The following is a 21,595-nucleotide window of genomic DNA, read 5'->3' as shown; positions in this document are numbered from 1 at the left end:
GTTTAGAACTGAGCTTTAATCGGGACCAGAGCTTGGAAATGCCCAGTTACTCCAAGAAACGACAGGGCGCCATGCTGCCATGAGGTAACCCAGAGACCGTAGGTCCGTCGCCCAGAGCAGGGGAAGTCTGACAGGTTTTCCAAAGCAGTCTAACGAGGCCAGAGGCCGGACAAGGGTGTGCGCTCCCAGGGAGAGCTCTTCCCCCAAAGGAACCTTCCATCCTGGCACCCGCAACAACGTTAAGAGGTTGTGCTCAACCCCCGCTGTCCCGTAACCTGAAACCCTTCCCCAAAGAAATCAAGGAAAAGGAACCATAAAAATTTAGTTTTAATGATACAGAAATAGTATATAGTACATTTCTTTCCACAGCAGAGCACTTCATTCATCTCTAAAAAGTTTAACAAAATTAAGGCTAAATCAGAGCAATCTGATCGTAAAGGGATAGTTTATGTGGTGTTATTTTTAAAGAAATGTCTTCATAAATACGGCATATTCTTCAAGCCAAAAAGAAAAAAACAATGGTTGAACAAGACACCAGATATGCGAAATGCGGTACAAATGTGCTCCTTTACACCCATTTACGAATAACCTCGACTTCCCTGGGAAGTTCCAAACGGGCTTAAAAAAGAAAAAAATGCTTGTGACAGGACACTAAGACTCTCTGGAGTTAAAACTCAACGGTACTGCGGGCCATTTTACAAAACGGAACCAGTGACGGTCAAGTCCCCCACCTCCTCTCTCCAGAAAAAGTACCAAGCAAAAGCAGACAGTACTTAAACGTGCAAGAGAGATGTGAGGCCTGGGGTGCTTGGAAGGACAGCCCTCCTCCCTAACTGGCCCTTCCCCTGACCTAGTGACAGGGAGACTAACATACCGTGTGGTCAAACGAAGACGGCCAAGACCGAAGGTCCGGAAACCACGCGGGCTCTGGAGTGGCCTGCAAACGCCAGCCCTACTGCGGTCGGGAGGGAGCACCCCCTTCCCCGCGTCCCCACTACCCTTGGGTCCGGTGCTGGTTGGCTGTTGACCACTGCTTTCTGACTCCGGAGACACCCTGCAGCTGCCCCAGCATGTAGAATAAGACGAAGGGCCCCCTTTCCTCTTTTTCCCTCCGGTGAAACTTCTGGAAGCAGAACAGACTGGTGCAGCGTCCGCTCCTCGCAGGCAGCCTCGCTCTCTACAGCCCTGGTCTCTCTGAGCGGTGAGCAACCTGTCCCCGCCCCAGGAGGCGCACAGGAGCTCTGTCTTCCGTGAGCCCTGTGCACCCCCATGCGGGAAGGGGTTGACCTTCTGTCCTCCCCCACCTCCCCTCTGTGCACTGGCTTCCACGTTCACACGCTCTCCTCCTCCACACGCCCCACCCGCCTCGGGGGGTCCAAGCGTTCCTCTCGCTGAAGGGGGGTCGTGGGTGCGTGGCTAACATCACTCACTGCCAGAGAAGGAGGACTTCTATTTAACATTAAGCATCACACTCCACCTACTTTAACAAGGACATTTTTGGCTTCATGATAAGGGGCCCCATTAGCCCAGAGGAAAGTCTTCGCATATAAATGTTAAAAGTTGCATCCTAAAGTAGCAGATAGTGAGAAACGATTCTTTTCTTTACTTTCATGCCACAGTTTTGTTTTTCCCGTTTCTTTGGTACCCAGAGCGAGCCTCGGTTTCCCCCTAAAGAAATAAAATGGAAGACAAGTGTTCAGGCAAATAACATCGGACATCCTCTGAAGATCTGTGTGTGCTCCAAAGACCGCTAAAGCCTCTAGGAAACAGGGGGTTGAGGTATATGTATACTAAAATGCATTTCTTACGTAAATTCAAATGTAAACCCAGACAAACAATGTGACAAACATCCAACTGCCCCCATTTCTGTAATTACTGTGATAACATTACATGACCGCACAATCGCAAAAAGAAAAGATAATTTTGAGACCTTTTAGCTCAGTCGTTTTCAAATCTGGCCAGCGGTCAGGCTCCCCTCGCGGGGTCTTTTACTAACAAATTTCCTAGGCTCCACGCATGAAGAGTCAGACCCAGCGGGCATGCCCGGGACCTAGAAGTTTGTATTTTTTTCCCCATGAAATTCGATATTCCAACGCCCTTGTTATACAGAGGACACTAAGGTCTAAAGAGGTCAAGAAGTCCTCTCAGGCTAACAGAGCAAGGGCCAGAGAAAAGGGTGGAACCAGGTCTCTTGTCCCCCAGTCCGTTAGTTTTTCTGTTGCTGTTTGTGTCCCAGCGCTTTCCCCGAGACCTGTCGCCCTCACATGTCACCAACATCTGTAGGGATCCTGTTGTCAGAAGTAGGCGTTAGGCTGTTTCAAGGCAAGGACCACGTCTCCTATTCCTTCCGACACAGTCCTAAATGTCCAGTGGCTCACATCTCTGTCTGCCATCACCCAAGCAGGTGCAGAATTATCTAGCTGGATATCCAGCTAGAGGAGGGGAGTGAAGCCTGAACGTATGAAGACGCCAAGTTCAAACAACGGGACTTTGAATGACAATACAAGCTGCATAAGATGAATTACTCTGTCTTCCCCTTGTTCCTGAATTATGTTAGGTGAAAAAATAAATGGATCCAAGGGATAGAAAGAAGCCATTTACCTATAACATTTGGCAAACGTGAATCATAAAGATCCTAAACTATTCTAAGGAGGTAATCCTCAGCAATTGTAACAACTATATGTTGCTGAATTTTGTTACTGTTTCTCTTGGTTTTCAGTGTGTTTTCTCAGTCTTACAAAACATTCTTCCCGGACGGAGTCAAACTATAACTCCTTTATAAAGCTGACTGGGAGGGACGAAATACATTTAGCCTCTACATCACAACAGGGTTCCTCTCTCCCTGTCTCCCCCCAAATGTATACATATATATTGGGGGTAATACACACACACACACACACACACACACACACACACACACACTCTTACAAGTGTGAATTTAGTTGGAGGTGGGGGACCAGGACTTGTCATATTTTCTATTTGTAGCTATGAATCACAAACCATGTTATAAATAATTCTACTATATTGCCATCTTGATTTTGGATATGATAAGGAAAATGAGATCACCAACGCATTTTAAAAGCCAACGGGAACATGTTAGAGAACATCTAGGGCTAAAATGTAAATAAATCCGCAGATGCATGAACCACTGGTACCACACAGCCCAGCCCTGATGGCGCCCACTTCCCATGCAGCTGTGCCGGGGCAGGGACAAGGAGGGGCCGCCCAGAGGGACCGTCCAGGACCAGGGGGAGAGCCCAGCCCTCCACACGGAGCACTACGGCCGGCCCTGGCATCCCGAGTGCCTCCTGCCCCAGGCAACACTAAACAGACGTACGGGTCTACCTGAAGGAAATGTCCTTAGAGATAACTGACAGATGTGGCCCTGCCCCCTGGAAAGAGCCTCCATACGGGGTGGGGGGTGGAGGGAGATGGGGAGCCCCGGACGGCTCTTCTTCAAGTCTTCCACCACAAGAGGCTGGGCAGGACATACCTTCTTGAACTTGCATTTTAATTTTTACGGACAAGGAACTTTCTCTTCTTTTTTAACTGTTCAATTCATCTTGCCTAGGTAGATATTCCTAGTCATTCCTCCAAATAATTTTTTCAAAAATCACATTGATACGCTCATTCATCCATTTATTCACTCAACACCTATTTACTAACGGGTGACTGGACTTACAGAAGATCAGAGCCTCAGACATCGTCACCCCAGGCCCTTCCCTTAGTACCCGAGGCGGGGGGGGGCAGGGGCAGAGACAGCCCCACAGTCTGGGCTCCTCACCCCCAAACCCCTGATTCAGTAGCCACCTCCCCACCCCACCCAAGCATTTAGCAAAACCGCATGCAAAATGTATGTACTTTTTCATTTCAAAAATGAAAAAACTTACAAAATGAGTTTTTGTACCTTACTACAATTTATAAAGCTAATGAATATTAGCAAAATGGAATGATAGAACCAAAGCTAAACGAGACTTTAAAAAAAAAAAAAAGAAGTAATTGCAGGGTTTATAAAGATGCTTTCCACTTTGTTTTGACGTTAAATGTTTTATAAAGTCATATGTTATATACACATGACAACTTTTCTGTCTTTCTGCATGGTTAGGAAGTCTTTCCAGAAGGACAACAACGCCACAAAACGACACTCGAAGAAAACACAGACCATAGCACATTCCACAGCACTAACATTTATAATCTGTGGTTCTAGTCTACGACATCCACTTGGGGTCTAGACATACACTGTGGACATTAGCTGAGAAAACATCCATTTTCTACGCAATCAGAAGGAGGATAAAGCTGCTGCCAACATTTCCATAAAATATCGTAACTGCCATTATCTCCTGCGCAATCAAACCGCATTTAGTGAGCAGACTGGCTGAGCTCACTGAAGTTCTGGACGGTCTTACAACAGGAGAGGTTTACACAGACAACACATCTCTTCAGGGAGGTTTTAATGAGTAGTCTATATTCAAATTTATTTTCTGATGGACCATATATTTGTGTAGAAATATATTTATCACCCCAATCCTTTAATAAAATGCATTGTGCCCGGTTCCATAAAATAGAGTTCCTTAACAACCCCCCCCCAAAAAAACAAAACAAAAAACCAAAAAACAAAGAACCCCAAAACCTCTTAGCTGACAGTTACAACTATGAATGAAGAGCTTCAGTTGCTGTGCAGTCTAATCCCCAGGAAAATTACATCAAAAATAGACGTTTTATGACAAGATCACTTAGATCTATCTCAAAAGCAGAACAAATAGAAAACAACACCATGAATGGAATTTAAGTATTTTTCCGACCACTACTGCAGAAACACAGAAACTCGGCAGATTGCTGACATGCAGAAACCAGCAGTATACAGGAAAGAATTAACAAATCAAACTCAGTACGATTTTAATAACTGGATTGAAAGCAGACACTTAATAAAACCAAAATATTTCTTCCTCAAGGCAACCGTTAGCTAAAAGGAAAAATGATTTCATATCCTTGGTCCATAAAGAAGACACATTTATTTACATTCTCAATGGACTAAAAGAGGTTTTAAACTGTCACAATTAAAATTTTATGCTTCCAAAAATATCATATGATCAATGCACTTAACTTAAAGCTTCAGGGATTAATAACTTCATTTAGACTTCTTAAAAAACCAACACAAACATACTTTCTAGAGTGCAAAAGGCTTCTTATTAAATACTTCAGTAACACAAAAGCAATTTGTTTTTTAAACACGGGAATCCTTTTCTGAAGGATCATCACCACAAAGGCATCCATTGCCGGCAATGGATGCTGAACAAGACTGCCAGCTCAGGTAAAATGCAACACTAAAGCCTTGCATTCAGTTTCCACCCCTGCCCAGATGACCCCACTTATTTGTACAGACTCATTGTTGGACTCTGGTACATGCACATGTACGCATCACAGAGAAGTCTTCGCGCACAGCCTTGGATTCTTCTGGAGTCCAAGGAGTGTAGGTCTTCCGGAGACATTTTCAAGTACTCTCCTACTTCCGGGCATGGGGTAACCTGAGGAATGTTGAAGCCATTCTGACCACCTACGGAAAAGAGGAAGAGCTCTATTTAGGGCAGTAAAGTTCTAAACCTTCTGCTGTCCTGACCTACCAAAGCAATTTTACAATTCTAAATTTAGGGAAGCTAACTTTCCAGATCAGAAGGACCTGGTTTCACTCCTGATTTTTAAACGCTAAAGCCTCTTTTTAACTCTTGACGGTTCTCATTTCTTGGGCTTGGAGAGGATTCTGGGGCCAACAGAATAAAGCTGGTAAAAGGAGGCAGATCCTGAGCAAAGTTCTAAACCCGCTTTGTAGGTTTGTCTGTATTCAGTTAGGGAACAGTGCCGCGTGCACGTAAGCACGCATCCACCTCCTCGCATCCCTGTCCCTTCCCAGACAGAAGCACCCCCACACGTCTCACCATGCGATCATCCAGTTTAGAGCAGATCTAGCAAAATGAATACTATTGCACTTCCAAAAATTTTAAACCTTTTGCTTCACACGTCATTAGAGTGAATGAGAACGCCGGGGGGTGTGGTGCTAGGCGCCCCCCGAAAGCCTCTCCCGGCCTACCCTCCCAATGGCCTTTCCCAACGTCTCACATCGGGATGCTTGTCAGTTACAGTAGAGCCCCTGGTACTGTACGTGGGCTCGTTAACGCATCTGTTAAATAATGCCTACGCATCCCAGAGAAGGGCCTAGAAGGGGTAGCATGCTCCCCATTTGGGGAAGAAACACGTTACCTGCAGAATAGGCTGATTTTTCCAAAGAAGACATTTATTCTAGTCTTTGCTTTGTCATTTAGAGGACAACGTAGTTCAGTATAAAAAACATAAGCACCGAGGTCAGAAAGACGGCGTTAAATACAAACTATGTGACCTTAGGCACCTTAGCTTCAGCCTCAACAACAGAGAAAGAGGAGTGATCCCCATCTGCAGGGATTTTGTGGGAGACTCAGTGTGCTTCCCAGAGAGCTCGGCACATGGGCGCCCGATAAACGGTGACCATGGCTTGAACAGAAAATGGGAGGAGCGCGAAAGTAAAAGAAGACAAAGCCGAAAGTAAAACCTCTCAGCCCTAAAATGAGAATTCTAGGATTCTTTTTACAAAAATCACCTGTGTGTCAAAATATCACAACGATATTATTCCTTAGTTTAGTAATGCTGTCTATGCATTTCGAGACTGTCAGCCTGTGTCCCCAAGATACTTCTCGAAGGCTTTTCGCACACACTCTTCTACTACTCAGCACAGACGACCCACCACGAACTATGCCAGCGCAAAGGAGAAAAGGGCCACAGGGAGAAGAAAGGTATTTCAGCTACCATCTCGATCGGCCATGCTGTCAAAGAAGAGCCAGGCAGAGTCGTCCTTCCCGTACTTCACAAAAGCAACATAGTGGCTTGTTTCTATGCAGAGAACAGCAAACAGTTCCATCTTCTGGCAGGGGATGCAGCCGTGCCTCCAGTCCCAGTCGGGTAAATCTTTGGGAAGTGACACTGGGTTATATTTATGGTTCAGTCTCTTGGGATGAAGGTGGACCTGAAACGGAACAGGAAGGGAATGTCGCTCACGGGCCGGACTCAGTATTGCCGGCGACGGGGCTCCACTCACCCTAACTGAATCCACCCCTGCAAACAGCAACCGAGTACTTGTAAAAAGTCCACCAAGTAAACAGAAGACACGTAAACAATCCCACTGGATTATGAATTCAAGTTAATAAGGACTCTGAAAACTTTCCAAAAACCTGACATGTTTCCAACTTCCAATAATCTCCGATTTCAGAAGAGAACATCCATTGAGTGAAGTCACACTTACTTGGGTGTTGCAGGTTTTACAAAACTGCTTGATGTTTCCGGCTGAGATGTCGGGATCATCATAACACTCTCTACACTCGTACATGGCGAGCCCCCCGCAGATCCGGCACTGCCTGGGGGCTAAAGCGGTAGGGGCGAGAGAGGGGTCAGGGGGCCTTTAAACACGTATTCTCCCATTAAAAGGGTTAAAAGGAAAAGTTTAAGCTTTATTAAGGACTTAGATTCAAACAGGTCTGTCCTTCCCGGTCCCCATAAATGTTACTGTATTTCCTTGGACACAGGATATCTTTAAAGACATTTTCTCTGATCAAGTGACCATTTTTTATTTAAAAAAAATTTGTTTTATTACATTTATTTATTTTTGATAGAGACAGAGCACAAGTCGGGGAGGGACAGAGAGAGAAGGAGACACAGAATCCGAAGCTGGCTCCAGGTTCTGAGCCATCAGCATAGAGCCTGACGCGGGGCTCGAACTCATAAACCGTGAGATCATGACCTGAGCTGAAGTCAGATGCTCAACCAACTGAGCCATCCAGGCGCCCCTCAAGTGAGTGCAGGGGCACCTAGGTGGCTCAGTCAGTTAAGTGTCCAACTCTTGGTTTCAGCTCAGGTCATGATCTCACGCTTCGTGGGATTAAGCCCCATGTCGGGCTCTGTGCTGACAGTGTGGAGCCTGCTTGGGGTTCTTTCTCTCCTCTCTCTCTACCCCTCCCCTGCTCACACTCTCTCAAAATAAATAAATAAATAAATGTTTTAAAAACTTAAAAATAGTATATTCTAGGGTGTTTTCACATGATTAAAAAATGCCTACTGATGAAAATTCAAAGATACAGCAAAGTACAAAAAGAAAACTATAAGCATCTACAATTTCAGTTAGCAAGAGGCAACCACTGTCCACACTACTGTGAGTTTTCTCCGATGACTGACTTATACCTCCATATTTACATAAACCGTGTGTGAGCGTGCGTGTGCGTGTCTCCTCTTATAGGAAGTATCAACATACTTACCTTTTCACTTAGCTTTACATCATAACCACCTTCTTACATTCTGGTCTTCACAAACATGAATTATAATGGCAGTACTCCATTGTACAGAGTCACGAAAATTCATTTAACTACTCTCCTCTCCTATTGTTTCTGATTTCTTAATCGTGTGACAATAAATACATTTGCATAGAGAATATTTACTTCCGTCTCTGATTATTTTCTCAGAATATCTAGGACCGAAAGTACTAGCTTAATATTTCCAGGCTCTTAAGATACTGAATTGCCTTTCAGAAGAACTGCGTCCTGTAAGACTCTTACTCATAATTAGTGAGACTGGCCTATTTCTGAAAAACAAACAAAACTGGGGTCCCTGGGTGGTTCAGTCAGTTAAGCGTCCGACTTTGGCCCAGGTCTTCATCTCGCAGTCTGTGGGTTCCAGCCCCACATCAGGCTCTGTGCGGACAGCTCAGAGCCTGGAACCTGCTTCGGATTCTGTATCTCCCTCTCTCTCTCTGCCCCTCCCTCACTTGCTCATGCATGCGCGAGTGCTTTCTCTCTCTCTCAAAAATAAACGTTAAAAAATTTTTTTGAAAAACAAACAAAAAATCTTATACTTACTGTCTTCAAGTAAATCAGTTATATTTAATTCCAGGGAAGGAAAAATTTTTTTAAACAGTTTAAAGTCTTTTCCAAATCGAGGCATCTGAATAATGAGACATGATGGTGCCTAAAAACAAGATATATATATTTTTAGAATCAAAGTGCTGAAAAAAAATGTTCCCTATGAAACTGAAGCAGCCATGGCTGGCACCCCAGGGTGTGGTGCCGCCATGACATCGATGGCCTGCGAACGGGATCCGAGCCTGAAAGTGGAGCGTCAGGGCAGGGCACCAATGAGCTGCATATTTTCAGGATCCCTTCCACGGACACCCAGAGGTCAGGCAGTTCCACAACCCTGGGTCACTAAGAGTAAGATGACAATCTAACATTCTACTGTGGGTTTATATTTAAAATCAACGTTTTAGAAAACTTGTTTTGAGGGGCGCCTGGGTGTCTCAGCATCCGACTTCGGCTCAGGTCATGATCTCCCGGTTCGTGAGTTTGAGCCCCGCGTCGGGCTCTATGCTGACATCTCAGGGCCTGGAGCCTGCTTCGGATTCTGTGTCTCCCTCTCTCTCTGCCCCTCCCTCACTCAGGCTCTGTCTCTCTGTCTCAAAAATAAATAAACCTAGAAAGAAAGAAAGAAAGAGAGAGAGAGAGAGAGAGAGAGAGAGAGAAAGAGAAAGCAAGCAAGCAAGCTTGTTTTGACAAGTAAAATAAAGAAGCTGTTGTCACCAAAGGACACCATTCCTTGTATTTCAACAGATAACTGTAACTGTTCAAAGCTTTACCAGAACATTCTTTCAGAAACAAATACAATAAAAGTGAACCACAAGCATGTACTACTAAGATCATGAAGATATTCAGTAAACAGCAGAAGAAAAATAATTTCTATCACTTGTTCATTAACATTGACCAATATAAGTGAATTTGTCTCTTGTTGAAGGAAAAGTAAACATTCTTTTTTGATATACTTGGCTGATATGTTTACGTTAAATATTAAGCTGGGTAAAATGAATGACAATTTTTAAAAAATCGTAAGTCTTCCCTTTGCTTTAAATACTACTTAAAAGTTTTCAAGTTACAAATTAGTTTTATATTTTCTTTGGCACCACAAATCCAAAAAGTTCAATCTTAATTCTAAGACGTTTTCTACAAGGACACAACTGAAACTCTGAACTTTTTTTTTTTTTAATTTGTGTTTTGCTAACCGTTTGTGTGTTCTCAATGGGGCAAGATTAACAGTTATCGAATCTAGTAGTAGTCTTAAAAATACCAAGGACTGTCACATAAAATACAATCATCACTAACCTCTGCAAACTTCAGGTTACTGTTGATAAAAGACCATTCTAACAATTGCTGAATTGTAGGCACTCCAACTTTCTCATTTTTTTCCATGAAAATTTGATAGAAGTAACAATCTTGCACTTTTTGACCTGCTGATCTAAAAACACACAGGAAAAAACCATTTATTTACAAAATGCTTAAATGAGAATGTGAAGCTGTCCCAGCAGCATTTGAGGACAGAGAACGTATGAGGTTGCAGGTGTAATCCTGGGTAGGCGGAACACCAGGTGAAAGACAGTAATTTAGATTAAGTGTACTTTGCATAAAACCTTAAAAGTGAGTTCTTATTTCAGTTTTCATATTCAAAAGTCCCGCAGTGATCAGCAGAAAAATAAGGGAATACCATCTGCAGTCAAAGAAGCACTGTATGAACACTAATAACCAGAAGCTAACTTGGTTTCAATGTATCTGTCCACATCTAAAAATCATTTTTAATCGACAATCCATTAAACTGTTGACTGAGTGTTTAAAAGTTAAACTGCATTTAATGCTTGAAACAGGAAAACAAACTCTTATATATCTGAATGGGGCAGACCCTTGAAGTCCTTCTAGACCAAACTTTTCATTTCTGAAATGAAGGCCTGGAGATCTAGGGAAAAATAATCATTGCTTCCCGGCAACTTAAAGCAGCACTACGTGTGGCAACCAGGTGCCCTACCAACCACTTATCATTCCTTCCACGAAAGCATGCTGTCTCTTTAGATGGTCGCTCATTTATTCAACAAAGGCCAAGTAAGCTCCTTCCATGCGCCAATCACAGTGTTACCATTATATTAAACATTTTGCTTTTACATATTTTACTAGAGAATGCCATTAGCCTTTAAAACGAACTCTACCAAAAGGATTAATTATCTTTAAGTGTATGATTTATCTTTTCAGCAGAATTTCTGGGTACAGAATTAGCCTACTTATAGCTAGATTTCAAGTTTTTATAGAAAATTACTAACATGGTTTTCATAATGAAACAGCTATTCAGAGACAAACCTTCAGAAACCCTCAGTTTTCCAAAGCAACTTACACCTGAAATAAACAAAACTTATTTGTTAACAAATCCAGGAGATTCATGAGAACCCACCACAAATAAACACAAATGATAATCAAAAAACCTGAAGGTTATGCTGTTATCGGTATTTTAATTGGTTGTTGATGACTGTAGGAGACCAGCATTTTTCTGTGAAAGCCAAAAGCATAAAAAAATTTTACAGGGAACAGGAAAAAAAATAAGACAGGAAACTAAGAAAGCATAAAGCAGCAGAGGTCAGTAGTCGTGAGAACTCGAAATAGTAACGGTGACAAGGAAGGAGAATCGTGGTTGATGGGAACCCACATTGAGAGAAGAGAGCCAGAAGTGACTCTGTAAGACCAACAGCTTTGTGATATTGAAGCAGAAGGATTAGGAGCCTGGGTGGAGGCTGGGAAAGGGAAAAAAAAAAAAAAAAAACCAGCAAGCACTCAAGTCTCATTACTGTAGTTTTAGAAGGCTAAAACCCTAGAGTAATTAGCTGGTCATTAAGACACACAAATACAAGAATGACAAGAAAGCTGGTGTTATTGTACAACACTGCAAATTTAGATTGCTTGTTTTCCACTAAGAAAATCTAGAAGCAGAAGGGTACAAAGGTTACAATAGCCTTAGAATAAAACAGACATCGACGGAGAAGATAAAAACATTCGTGGAATTGTAGGATATCGGTCTGTCTACCTTCACAACACAGACCTTAATGGGTAGCCACTAAAATTCTTTACAGGTTCTGGGTTATCTTGCACTGTGGAATAGAATATATCTGTGTAATAAGAATACCCAGACCATGTTCTATAATGAGAAGTACTCGGTAACACAACCTGACAATTGTCCTGTATCTTCGCTTCTTGTTGCCGATTTGATTCCATTAGTTTTCTTGGCACGCTTCACCTCCGTGCCCTATCCTCTCGTTGGTGGCTATGATTTTAGGTTCACCTTCTCTTTAACACCCCACACAGAATGAGTCACCATTACCCCTACTATCATTACCATTGTTTTTTTTGAGTATGAAGGCTTAGTTTACCCACATTTACGACCTTGACTCATCCTTGTTTCTTGCATACTACTCCTTTATTCTAAATTCAGCTTGGACTTACTACAGTACATCCTGTGATAAGTCACTGAGTTAGACAATTCAGTCCTGGCTCTTCTAGCTCAGGAATTCTGTGCATCTTTCTCCTTAGAACTTAAGTCTGCCCCCAGTTCTGGAAAACCTTCAGTTAGTAACTATCAAACTATTTCTTCTTCCCCATTCTCTCTCACGTCTCCTTCTAGAACTGCACTAAGCATCTGTCTTCCATGTCTTTTATCCTCTCTCGTTTGCCAACTTCTTTTCCCTTTGGGCTACATTCCAGGTACTTTCTTCAGATTGATCTTCCAAATGAGCAATTCTTTCTTCAGCTGTACATACTGCATTCAGTGACGTACCCCCCTCCCGGCCATAAAGTATATATGTGGAGATAGACATTTTTAAAGCTCTATTTCTGGGAATTCTATTTTTGTTTATTTGATTATGTTGGTTATCAAATCCGCATTTATCCCCCTGGGTAGCTAAGTCCTTTGCCACTTCAGTCCTCTAAGACTACCATGCAGCCTCTCAGACTGTTCCACTATTTCAGATTTTACAGTACTCCTCCCCTTATTTGTTACATCAGCTGACTCCCCACCAGAAAGGGGTACACAGGTGAAGAATGACACTTGGAAAAGAAGGGCTAACATTTAAAGCATCTTTTTATATCTTCTTATGATCTTTAAACCAGTGATTCTCCACATGAAGAGGCTGCTGAAGGGGAAGGGGAACAGTGACCCCTTCAAGGGGTGTCAGAACTTTCCAGAGCCCTCTTCAAACTGCACAAGACCTTCAAGCACTGAGATGCACTCCTACATGTGTCTGGCCCTCCTTACCCCCTGAGAATCATAGCTGTCTTCATCCTAGGTTATTACCAGAGTCTATTACATACCTAGGGTGTGTTAGGCTACCAAAAAAAAAAAAAAAAAAAAAACTGTTTTGATCATCTGAAATTTATTTCTTCAAGAAGAAAAAGTGACTTTTTTCTCCCAAATTGCCTGTTAGATTTCCTATATCATGTATCAAACACAGCTTTCTTTCCTCATTTGTGTTTGAAAGCTGACTTATACTGAAATTCTATTTTTGAGCTTTCTATTCAGGTCTGTTGATCCACATTTCTACTTTTATATAGTATCACACTGTTTAATGTCTATTGCTTTGCCTTAGAGCTTTTAATAGAACTCTTTTTTAAAAAACCTTCAAACTTCAATGTTTTCACCCATTTCATCCTGTAAAGAACTCTAAAGTCACTTCACTGAGTTCAAAAAAAAAAGTTAAGATCTTGCTTATGTGCAAGTGATTCTACAAAAATTAACATCTTTAAGTAATTTAATATTTTTACCTGGAATACAATCTTTTTTCCCTAATTAATCAAATCACCTTTTAGCTCTGTGATGGGTTTTAAAAAACCCATCTCAATAAAATTGATTTCTCGGCATTTTGTACTTTTATGAAGTATGAAAGTGTCCCTTTTTCATATTTGCTAGAAGACATATTGAAGTGCTATTGATTTCGCCATGATTACTCTCTACATGGTCAAATTACAAGGTCTTTTGTCAATTCTAGCAGTTTCTGAACAATTCTCTAGGATTTTCTAGGTGTTCATATAGCTATTACCACCTTTGAATAGATTAACAAATATGTATTCTTGACGTTTATGTATCATGTCTTATTTCATTAGTTAGAACTTCCAAAACAATATCAAACTGTAACTGTGGTATTGTCCTCCTTCCCTTCCTTCTCATCCATCAATTCAACACTAGCATCAAACAACATCACTTAGGACCCAAAGATAAGTAAGAGTATTTGTCTGTGATTAGCTCTTAGGGAAGTAAATAGTAAATCAGCAAGACTTTTTTTTTTTTTTTTGAAATGTTTATTCATTTTTGAGAGGGAGAGCATGAGCAGGGGAAGGGCAGAGAGAGGGGCAGGACAGAGGATCAAACGGGCTCTAGGCTTCGGTGAGCCCAACATGGGTCTCAAACTCACTAACAGTGAGATCATGACCTGAGCTGAAGTCGGATACTCAACCGACTGAGCCACCCAGGCGCCCCAATGAGCAAGATTTTCAACAGAGAAACCCAAGCTACACTGTAAAAGGGTCCAGCATGTAGACTGTGAACATTAAACCATCCACAAAGTTCATCCATTTAGAATATCTCACTAAGAACCTGGGTGCATCAGATTCAAGACTGTCATTCAAGACAGAGGAGAAAAAAAGGTAAGTTACAAAACAGGGAACAAGAGAGCTACTATGAGGCTAAATTAATTCTCTGAGTGATGGATAGTCAAAACCATATTCTCGTGGTATCTCATTGGGTTAGAATAAGATTCTCTCTTGTCTACGGACGTACCACCCTGAACGCGCCCGATCTCGTCTTATCTCGGAAGCTAAGCAGGGTCGGGGCTGGTTAGTACTTGGATGGGAGAATAAGATTCTCTTAGAATCTTTAATGTCCCTTAGAACCTTTCATTGATTAAATTATAAGATACGTTCAGATTTATAAGAAAATGATTTGCAATATTACTAGGGTTAAAATTAAAAGCACAAATTTATGCTGGATTCATTCTTCCAGTTAAGTATGATACTATGGCGAGGACAATGATCAAATTAATTAAATAGTTAAATTAATTTGCATTGTAGGAACCTAGCATATTAAGATTCCTAAACAAATACAATATTATGTAATCACTAAAGAAATCATTTCTATGGAATGACAGCGGAGAAAATGAAGACTGTCTATTTTTTCCAATGCTTCCGTAATAATTTAAAAGTTACCTTATTTTTAACAATGGTTCTACCCTTAAAATATGATGAAACAGGATATTCAAGAACTCTTCAGGATCTAGAAGAAAATAAAAACTCAAGTCACAGACAAAATTTTTAAATTATTCTTTCATAATAGTTATATTCTTATTCTGACTTCATTTTCATAATCAATTTGTTTTAACTAAAAGCACAGTTCTCAAGTTTTCCTGCCTATGAAAAATATAAAGGGTATTTAAATAATTATGATAAAGTACGACAGTCTAATTTTGTTATAACTTTACTGCATATGAAAAGGTATAATAATTCATGTATAATGAGATCACCTTAATTTCTCCTGAGGGGGTAAGTAGAATAAAACTGGAAATGTAACTTTGTTTTTTTCCTGTGAGTTAACGAATTATCAAGTCTCTTAACATGACAGCTGGTGACAGTGTGCTGCTTACATGTTCACAGTCAGGAGCTGAATCTCTGAGCAAATCCATTAGCTCAGAATAGATTAAAATATGGTCTCTGACCATAAGCTTCATTCCAGTTAGCCATTTTTTGACTCCCTTTATAACAAGAAAAGCTACCTGGAAAACTGGGGACAGACCCAATGCAACCCTTCAGCACAGAAAGGGAAACAATGCCAAATATCACACTGGAAGGAAAGAAAAAACCATTTCTTCCCTTAAGGTCCTGCAACTAGACAGCTTCCCACGTATCACTCACTTTTAGAAGAGGTAAAGCATTTTACAAAAAGGGGACAAAACTGCACAGCCCAGAGAAACTAATATTACACTGTATGTTAACTAACTGGAATTTAGGTAAAAACTTTTTAAAAAACGCACATCACATGGAAAGGAATTTCTAGTTTAAAAATAAAACCCCCAAAGCTACAGAGACACACATTTCCACCAATAATTTAGCATATGCTTTCAAGTTATTTTGAATGCATATCCTATAAATTAAGAGTCACCTTTTTCTTCCGAGGTAAATCCTGATGCAGCCTCAACTTTTTCAAGTATTTTCCTCAGTTTCATAATCTTTGTTGCACACACATATCCGTATCTACGTGGATAACAAACAATTAGTACTGGCATATACATTAAATTAGTATAGCACTTTTGATAATCACATTCTTCTATAATCCCAACATGTCATACATAAATTAATAGGCTAGACAATTATTTTGAAAATCACAATTACAGGCTACTTCTTGACGCTTGCAAGTTAAAAATCTAGCATCAGAATTATCCCAGACACTAACTACTACGCCTTAAAAATAGCTGTCATATACTAATATAGAAAAAGCATTTTTAAAGTACAATGATTGGTCTTTTATTGATTATTTTTTTAATTTTTTTAATGTTTATTTATTTGAGAGGGAGAGAGAGAGAGAGAGAGTGAGCGAGCATGAGTGGGGGAGGGGTGGAGAGAGAGGGTGACACAGAATCCGAAGCAGGCTCCAGTCGCTGAGCTGTCAGCACAGAGCCTTATGCGGGGCTTGAACCCATGAATTGTGAGATCATGACCTGAGCTGAAGTCAGACTGAGCCATCCAGGCGCTGCCCCCTGTCCAAGACTGATCTTTTAATACTATTTGCTTAAGAAAGCAAAGCATTTACTTTAAAAAGCAACTTAAAGAGAGAGTCCTTTTAATACTAAAGGACAAAAAATCCACCAAAGGGAATGGCAAAGGGCACTGATAAGAAACTATTGAAGGTGTGCCATCAAGCCGGTCATCACGTGCATGAGTGCATGACGTTTTCTCTCATCTTTGTCTGAATACAGGACACATTTAATACATTCAGGATAATCCCTGACAAAATTCTATGCTAAAAACGCCTTCAGAAGAAACCTCAGAGGCCACCACATGTTTAACGAGAAAAATGGGGACTAGCTAATCTTATATCCATTTTGTATGTTGATTCTTCACTCACTCATTAACCCTTTGCAACCAACATATACTGGGCACCCACCACTTACACAGTAATCTAACCTGTCAGCCTCTGGGAATACGAAAAGAGTAAGGTGGAAAAAAAGGATCTCTGCCTTTGAGAAGCTTGAAATAGAGAAAGCAGGGGTTTCAGTTCCAAATAAAACCAGTCAGCTATAATAAAGGTACGAACACTGCAGACACAGGGAATCTCGATCACAACAAGGTCCTTGCTGTGGACAGGGCGACAGAGTCTGGTTAATCATGATTCTCAACTGGACGGACAACAGTATCCAAGTAATGTCTATTGATGGACTTAGGGTGTCTGGGACGGAAGGAAGGAAGTGGTAACATGACTCAGAGTTTTGGATTTGATCTGTCTTGTTCCATTATCAATTACTTGGGGGAAGAAACAGAGGGTATATTTAAAAATTTGCATAAGATAAAATAACTGATGTAAAAATCAAGCCTCATAATTATCTTAAAGGGTAAAAAAAAAAAAAACAGTTATTTTCACCATTACAGAATGTAAAGAAAAAAAAAGACAGAAGTAGAGAAATTTATTCCCTTATAATTTACTTTCTTTGCCATGTTACATAGTAGGCCATTCTGAATGCTCTTTATAGTTCAATATTTTGCATTTTTTCATCAAAATCTTGTATCAAACAATTCTTTAAGTTTTATTTATTTGAGAGAGAGAGCAAGTGAGCATGAGAGAGGGAGAGGGAAGAGAATCATAAGCAGGCTCCATGCTGCCAGCTCAGAGACCAATGTGGGGCTCAAACCCACGAACCGTGAGATCATGACCTGAGCCAAACTCAAGGGTCAGACACTTAAGTGACTGAGCCACCCATGCACCCCTCAAACTCTTTTAAATTTTAATTGTTAAACAATAAAAATGTGCCACAAGACTTAAAAATTCATCTTAATATGGACTTTAAATTCCATAGGTGGCTCTCTATATTCCTGAGTGAACAGATGTCTTTTATAATGTATGGCCCTAACTTCATAAATTTTATAATGTGGCATTATCATGTATCCCTGCTACCACCATTTATGAAAAGTCTTTACTTAATGTCTTATTACTTGTGCTTGTATCATTACAAATTGTTTTCAGTGACCAAAGACATATTTATAATTCACAAACTAGGAAATGACCAAAAACATCATTTTTTTTTTAATTTTTTTTTTTAACGTTTATTGATTTTTTTTGAGACAGAGAGAGACAGAGCATGAATGGGGGAGGGTCAGAGAGAGGGAGACATAGAATCTGAAACAGACCCCAGGCTCTGAGCTGTCAGCACAGAGCCCGACGCGGGGCTCGAACTCACGGACCGCGAGATCATGACCTGAGCCGAAGTTGGACGCTTAACCGACCGAGCCACCCAGGCGCCCCAAAACATCATTTTTTTAAGCGATGTACAGGGAGGCCTAAGTGGATTCCTTTAACCAAGAAATGTGTTAATAAAATACACCTCATCTGTTTCCAACACAAGAGTATTCAACACTAGATATTCTATAAATTAAAATTTTCTATGGGGCATCTGGCCGTCACTTGAGCGTCTGACTGCTGATTTTGGCTCAGGTCAGGATCAGGGTCATGGAACCAAGCCCCATGTCAGGCTCCACGCCGATTCTCTCTCTCCCTCTCTGCCCCTCTCCCCTGCTCAAGCCCTGCCTCTCTCTCTCTCTCTAAAATAAAATAAAAAATTAAATAAAAATTTCCCTTGCTCCTTTTTTTCCCAGATAAAATTAAGTTTAAGAAGCCAGACATGCGAATTAGACCAGAGGGTGTACTGTTAGGCACACGGCTGGAATAAGCTAGAGCAGAAGACAAGTACTTCTTATCAGCTTTTCGAACCTACTGCAATTACTAAATTGTACTATACTGTACCAAAATGCTTTCATCATTTAATGGCAAACACTATGTGCTACACCGTGACCAGATGGGAGAAATTAAATAAGACAGTAAAGGTTTTAAAAAACTGTAAATGCTTTATCGAGAGAACGAATTTCCACCCATCCCCTAATAAATGAAAGCAGGTGTGAATTACTTATTGTACCAAACAACAGAGCACTGGACACCATCGAAAGGCAAAACAATTCTGGGTCTTCTGCTTACATTCTCAGAGGATTCACAATTTCCGTCCTCAGTAGCTCTTGCGTTTCACTATAATATTCTACATCATTCTTTTCTTTAGGTCTAAGTAGCACAGTGTCCAGGACAGAACTAAAAGCAAACAAGCTGTAAAATAAAAGGAATAGTTTTCCTTATTCTGTACACGTTACGTTTGGGGACACAGATACTAAAAAGAATGTAACGAGAGAAAAAACAACCAAGTCTGGAGAACAAGGAACCTTACAAATTCGTGCTTTTCGTTAACACAGGTACCAAAGACACCTGCTAAGGTTCCTGTGGTTCAATCAACAGGGGCTAGAGATCCTTCCATGTTAAAAACACCAATCTTGAGAAAGCACAATATAGACTGACCGTGTTAAAGGATAAAAATAGGCCTCAAGAATATTAAGAGAACTTCTTTGCAAAAGCTGAAAAGGGGCCTACAAATCTGAGTCAAAGTCGACACCCAACAGAGGAGGAAGTCGGGAACTACTTCTCAAGGCACGCACACATACAATGACAACCTACACTAGATATCACACTACTCTCTCCCTGCAGCCCTTTGCAGAAATATAAATTTCTTTGAATGCCAAAATCACTTGTGAGCGACTAACAGCAGTGACTTGCTGGGACCAAAGAAAACGGAAATTTGGCTGATACAAAATTTGTATCACAAAATCTAAAAAGGACTGCATCAATTCCGTAAGGCTTGTTTTGTCCACACACTGAAGAGACGGACAGTATCCTGCCCAATAGCCCACCGTGTTGATTCTTCTTCCCACTTTTAAAATGTTAACACCCCAATTAACTTCCTAATTCTTACAATGTGGCTGTATAGACCTGGCCACTTATGCTCAACTAAACTGGCAACGTACGTGGTTCGATCTCAGCGTAAAAATTCTTGTCGCGTTAAGTCGTTGGACTTTGGAATCAACTACGTATACGAGGGCATCTGTGCTTCTACTGAAAGTAATTCTTTAACATAAAGCTGCCTTACGATTGCCTCCACCTAGCGAAGGAAGCAAACACTTCCTCCTTACGCAAACACATAAGCAGCCAATGACTTATCAAGTCATGTTGTTTGATACGTGACAAAGATACTGTACTTACTGTCTTCAGTTACACGGTTTCCCAGACACCCTCAGAATATCTGTCCCACCTATAACACTATCGTTCTTACTGATCATTCGCCACATTACTTTTATATTAATTTGTTAATACAAGCACCCTGAGACGATGTTCAGTAGCTTCCAAGGGTATACAGTGAAATGTAAACCTCCCTTTTTCCCTGTTCCCCAGCCACCCAGTTTCTTTACTCAGAGGCAGTTAGCGGCTCCTCTCACGCACACGCACGTGCACACGTGTCTCCGTGCTAATTTTAAACTTACCAGAATAAGGTTGAGTCTAAGTAACACGAATTGTAATGACCCTGGATACCCTTCTTCTTTCCAATCATTATCTCTAAACCTTCTTTTTCCATTTTGGGTGGGGTATTTTCTTCCACTACTTCACTCAAGTAGCCTCCGAATGCTGCCAACATAAAAATGAAAATGAAAAGCATCCTTTTCGACTACCACACCATGTACTCTGATAGACTTCTTCGTTTTAAGATACATTTTTGTATCGTGAGGCAAAATCTGTTTCCCAACTTAAAACTAAGTTAAAGGTGGGTTTGGTTTCATGGTTCTTCAGCGTGGCCAGTGACAATGGTGTTGTTCATTTTCAATCTCACTTCTTCCACCGCTTAAATTTTTTTAGTTTTTTTTAATGTTTATTTATTTTTGAGAGAGAGAGAGAGAGACAGAGTGCGAGTGAGGGTGGGGCGGAGAGAGAGAGGGAGACACAGAATCCGAAGCAGGCTCCAGGTTCCAAGCTGTCAGCACAGAGCCCGACGCGGGGCTCGAACCCACAAACCGCGAGATCACGACCTGAGCCGAAGCCGGACACTTAACCGACTGAGCCACCCAGGCGCCCCACTTCCTCCACCATTTAAAAAACACCTTAGAGTACTCAGTAGTGTATAAACAACATGTGCCAAGTAAAATATTTTGTTCCCCAAATATTTTATTGGTCTGAGATGCTTCGTCTTCAAGTCAGAAAACAAAAATTTCCAAAGTTTTGGAAAAAAATGTACTTTAACTGTAAGGAAAAATGTTCTTCATAAAGATGGCTTTCCTACTGATAGTCACTTAACCCTCAAGATGCTTCACGACCATTACCCAAAACTGGAAAGGGAGAACATCAAGAAACTGTCACCCATTACAAGTGATGAAGGGGATCTGTCCTTTATCAATCAATCTAAAACTGCTTCATATAATAATGCTGACCTTCTTAATCAGATATGGTTATTGATATACTTTTATGATACATCGGGAAGGTAGTCAGGGCCAAAAGAAGGCCACATTTCAATTTCTACCTCTGTGTTTTTAAAAATTAAATG

The 21,595-nt window shown here is 41.0% G+C and overlaps 1 protein-coding gene across 7 annotated transcripts in view; it reads right to left on the bottom strand.

Annotated features, from left to right (window-relative positions):
* Nucleotides 1-308: 308 nt before the first annotated feature.
* Nucleotides 309-21,595, bottom strand: part of CYLD (CYLD lysine 63 deubiquitinase) — a 69,277-nt gene continuing 47,990 nt past the window's right edge. For all 7 annotated transcript variants that reach the window (XM_078438636.2, XM_078438635.2, XM_060650788.3 and 4 more), the window contains 9 exons: nucleotides 20,544-20,685; nucleotides 19,159-19,281; nucleotides 16,078-16,169; nucleotides 15,129-15,195; nucleotides 10,224-10,356; nucleotides 8,931-9,039; nucleotides 7,328-7,446; nucleotides 6,835-7,051; nucleotides 309-5,554 (listed from right to left, as the gene is read on the bottom strand). In XM_078438636.2, coding sequence (XP_078294762.1) covers nucleotides 5,370-5,554; nucleotides 6,835-7,051; nucleotides 7,328-7,446; nucleotides 8,931-9,039; nucleotides 10,224-10,356; nucleotides 15,129-15,195; nucleotides 16,078-16,169; nucleotides 19,159-19,281; nucleotides 20,544-20,685 — 1,187 coding nt within the window. In that variant the 3' untranslated portion in view covers nucleotides 309-5,369. The remainder of the gene's footprint in view (nucleotides 5,555-6,834; nucleotides 7,052-7,327; nucleotides 7,447-8,930; nucleotides 9,040-10,223; nucleotides 10,357-15,128; nucleotides 15,196-16,077; nucleotides 16,170-19,158; nucleotides 19,282-20,543; nucleotides 20,686-21,595) is intronic.

This window comes from Panthera onca, chromosome E2 (genome assembly GCF_046562875.1).
Source record: "Panthera onca isolate mPanOnc1 chromosome E2, mPanOnc1 haplotype 2, whole genome shotgun sequence".
NCBI classification, from domain to species: Eukaryota; Metazoa; Chordata; class Mammalia; order Carnivora; family Felidae; genus Panthera; species Panthera onca.
This window is presented reverse-complemented; position numbering and strand designations above follow the sequence as displayed.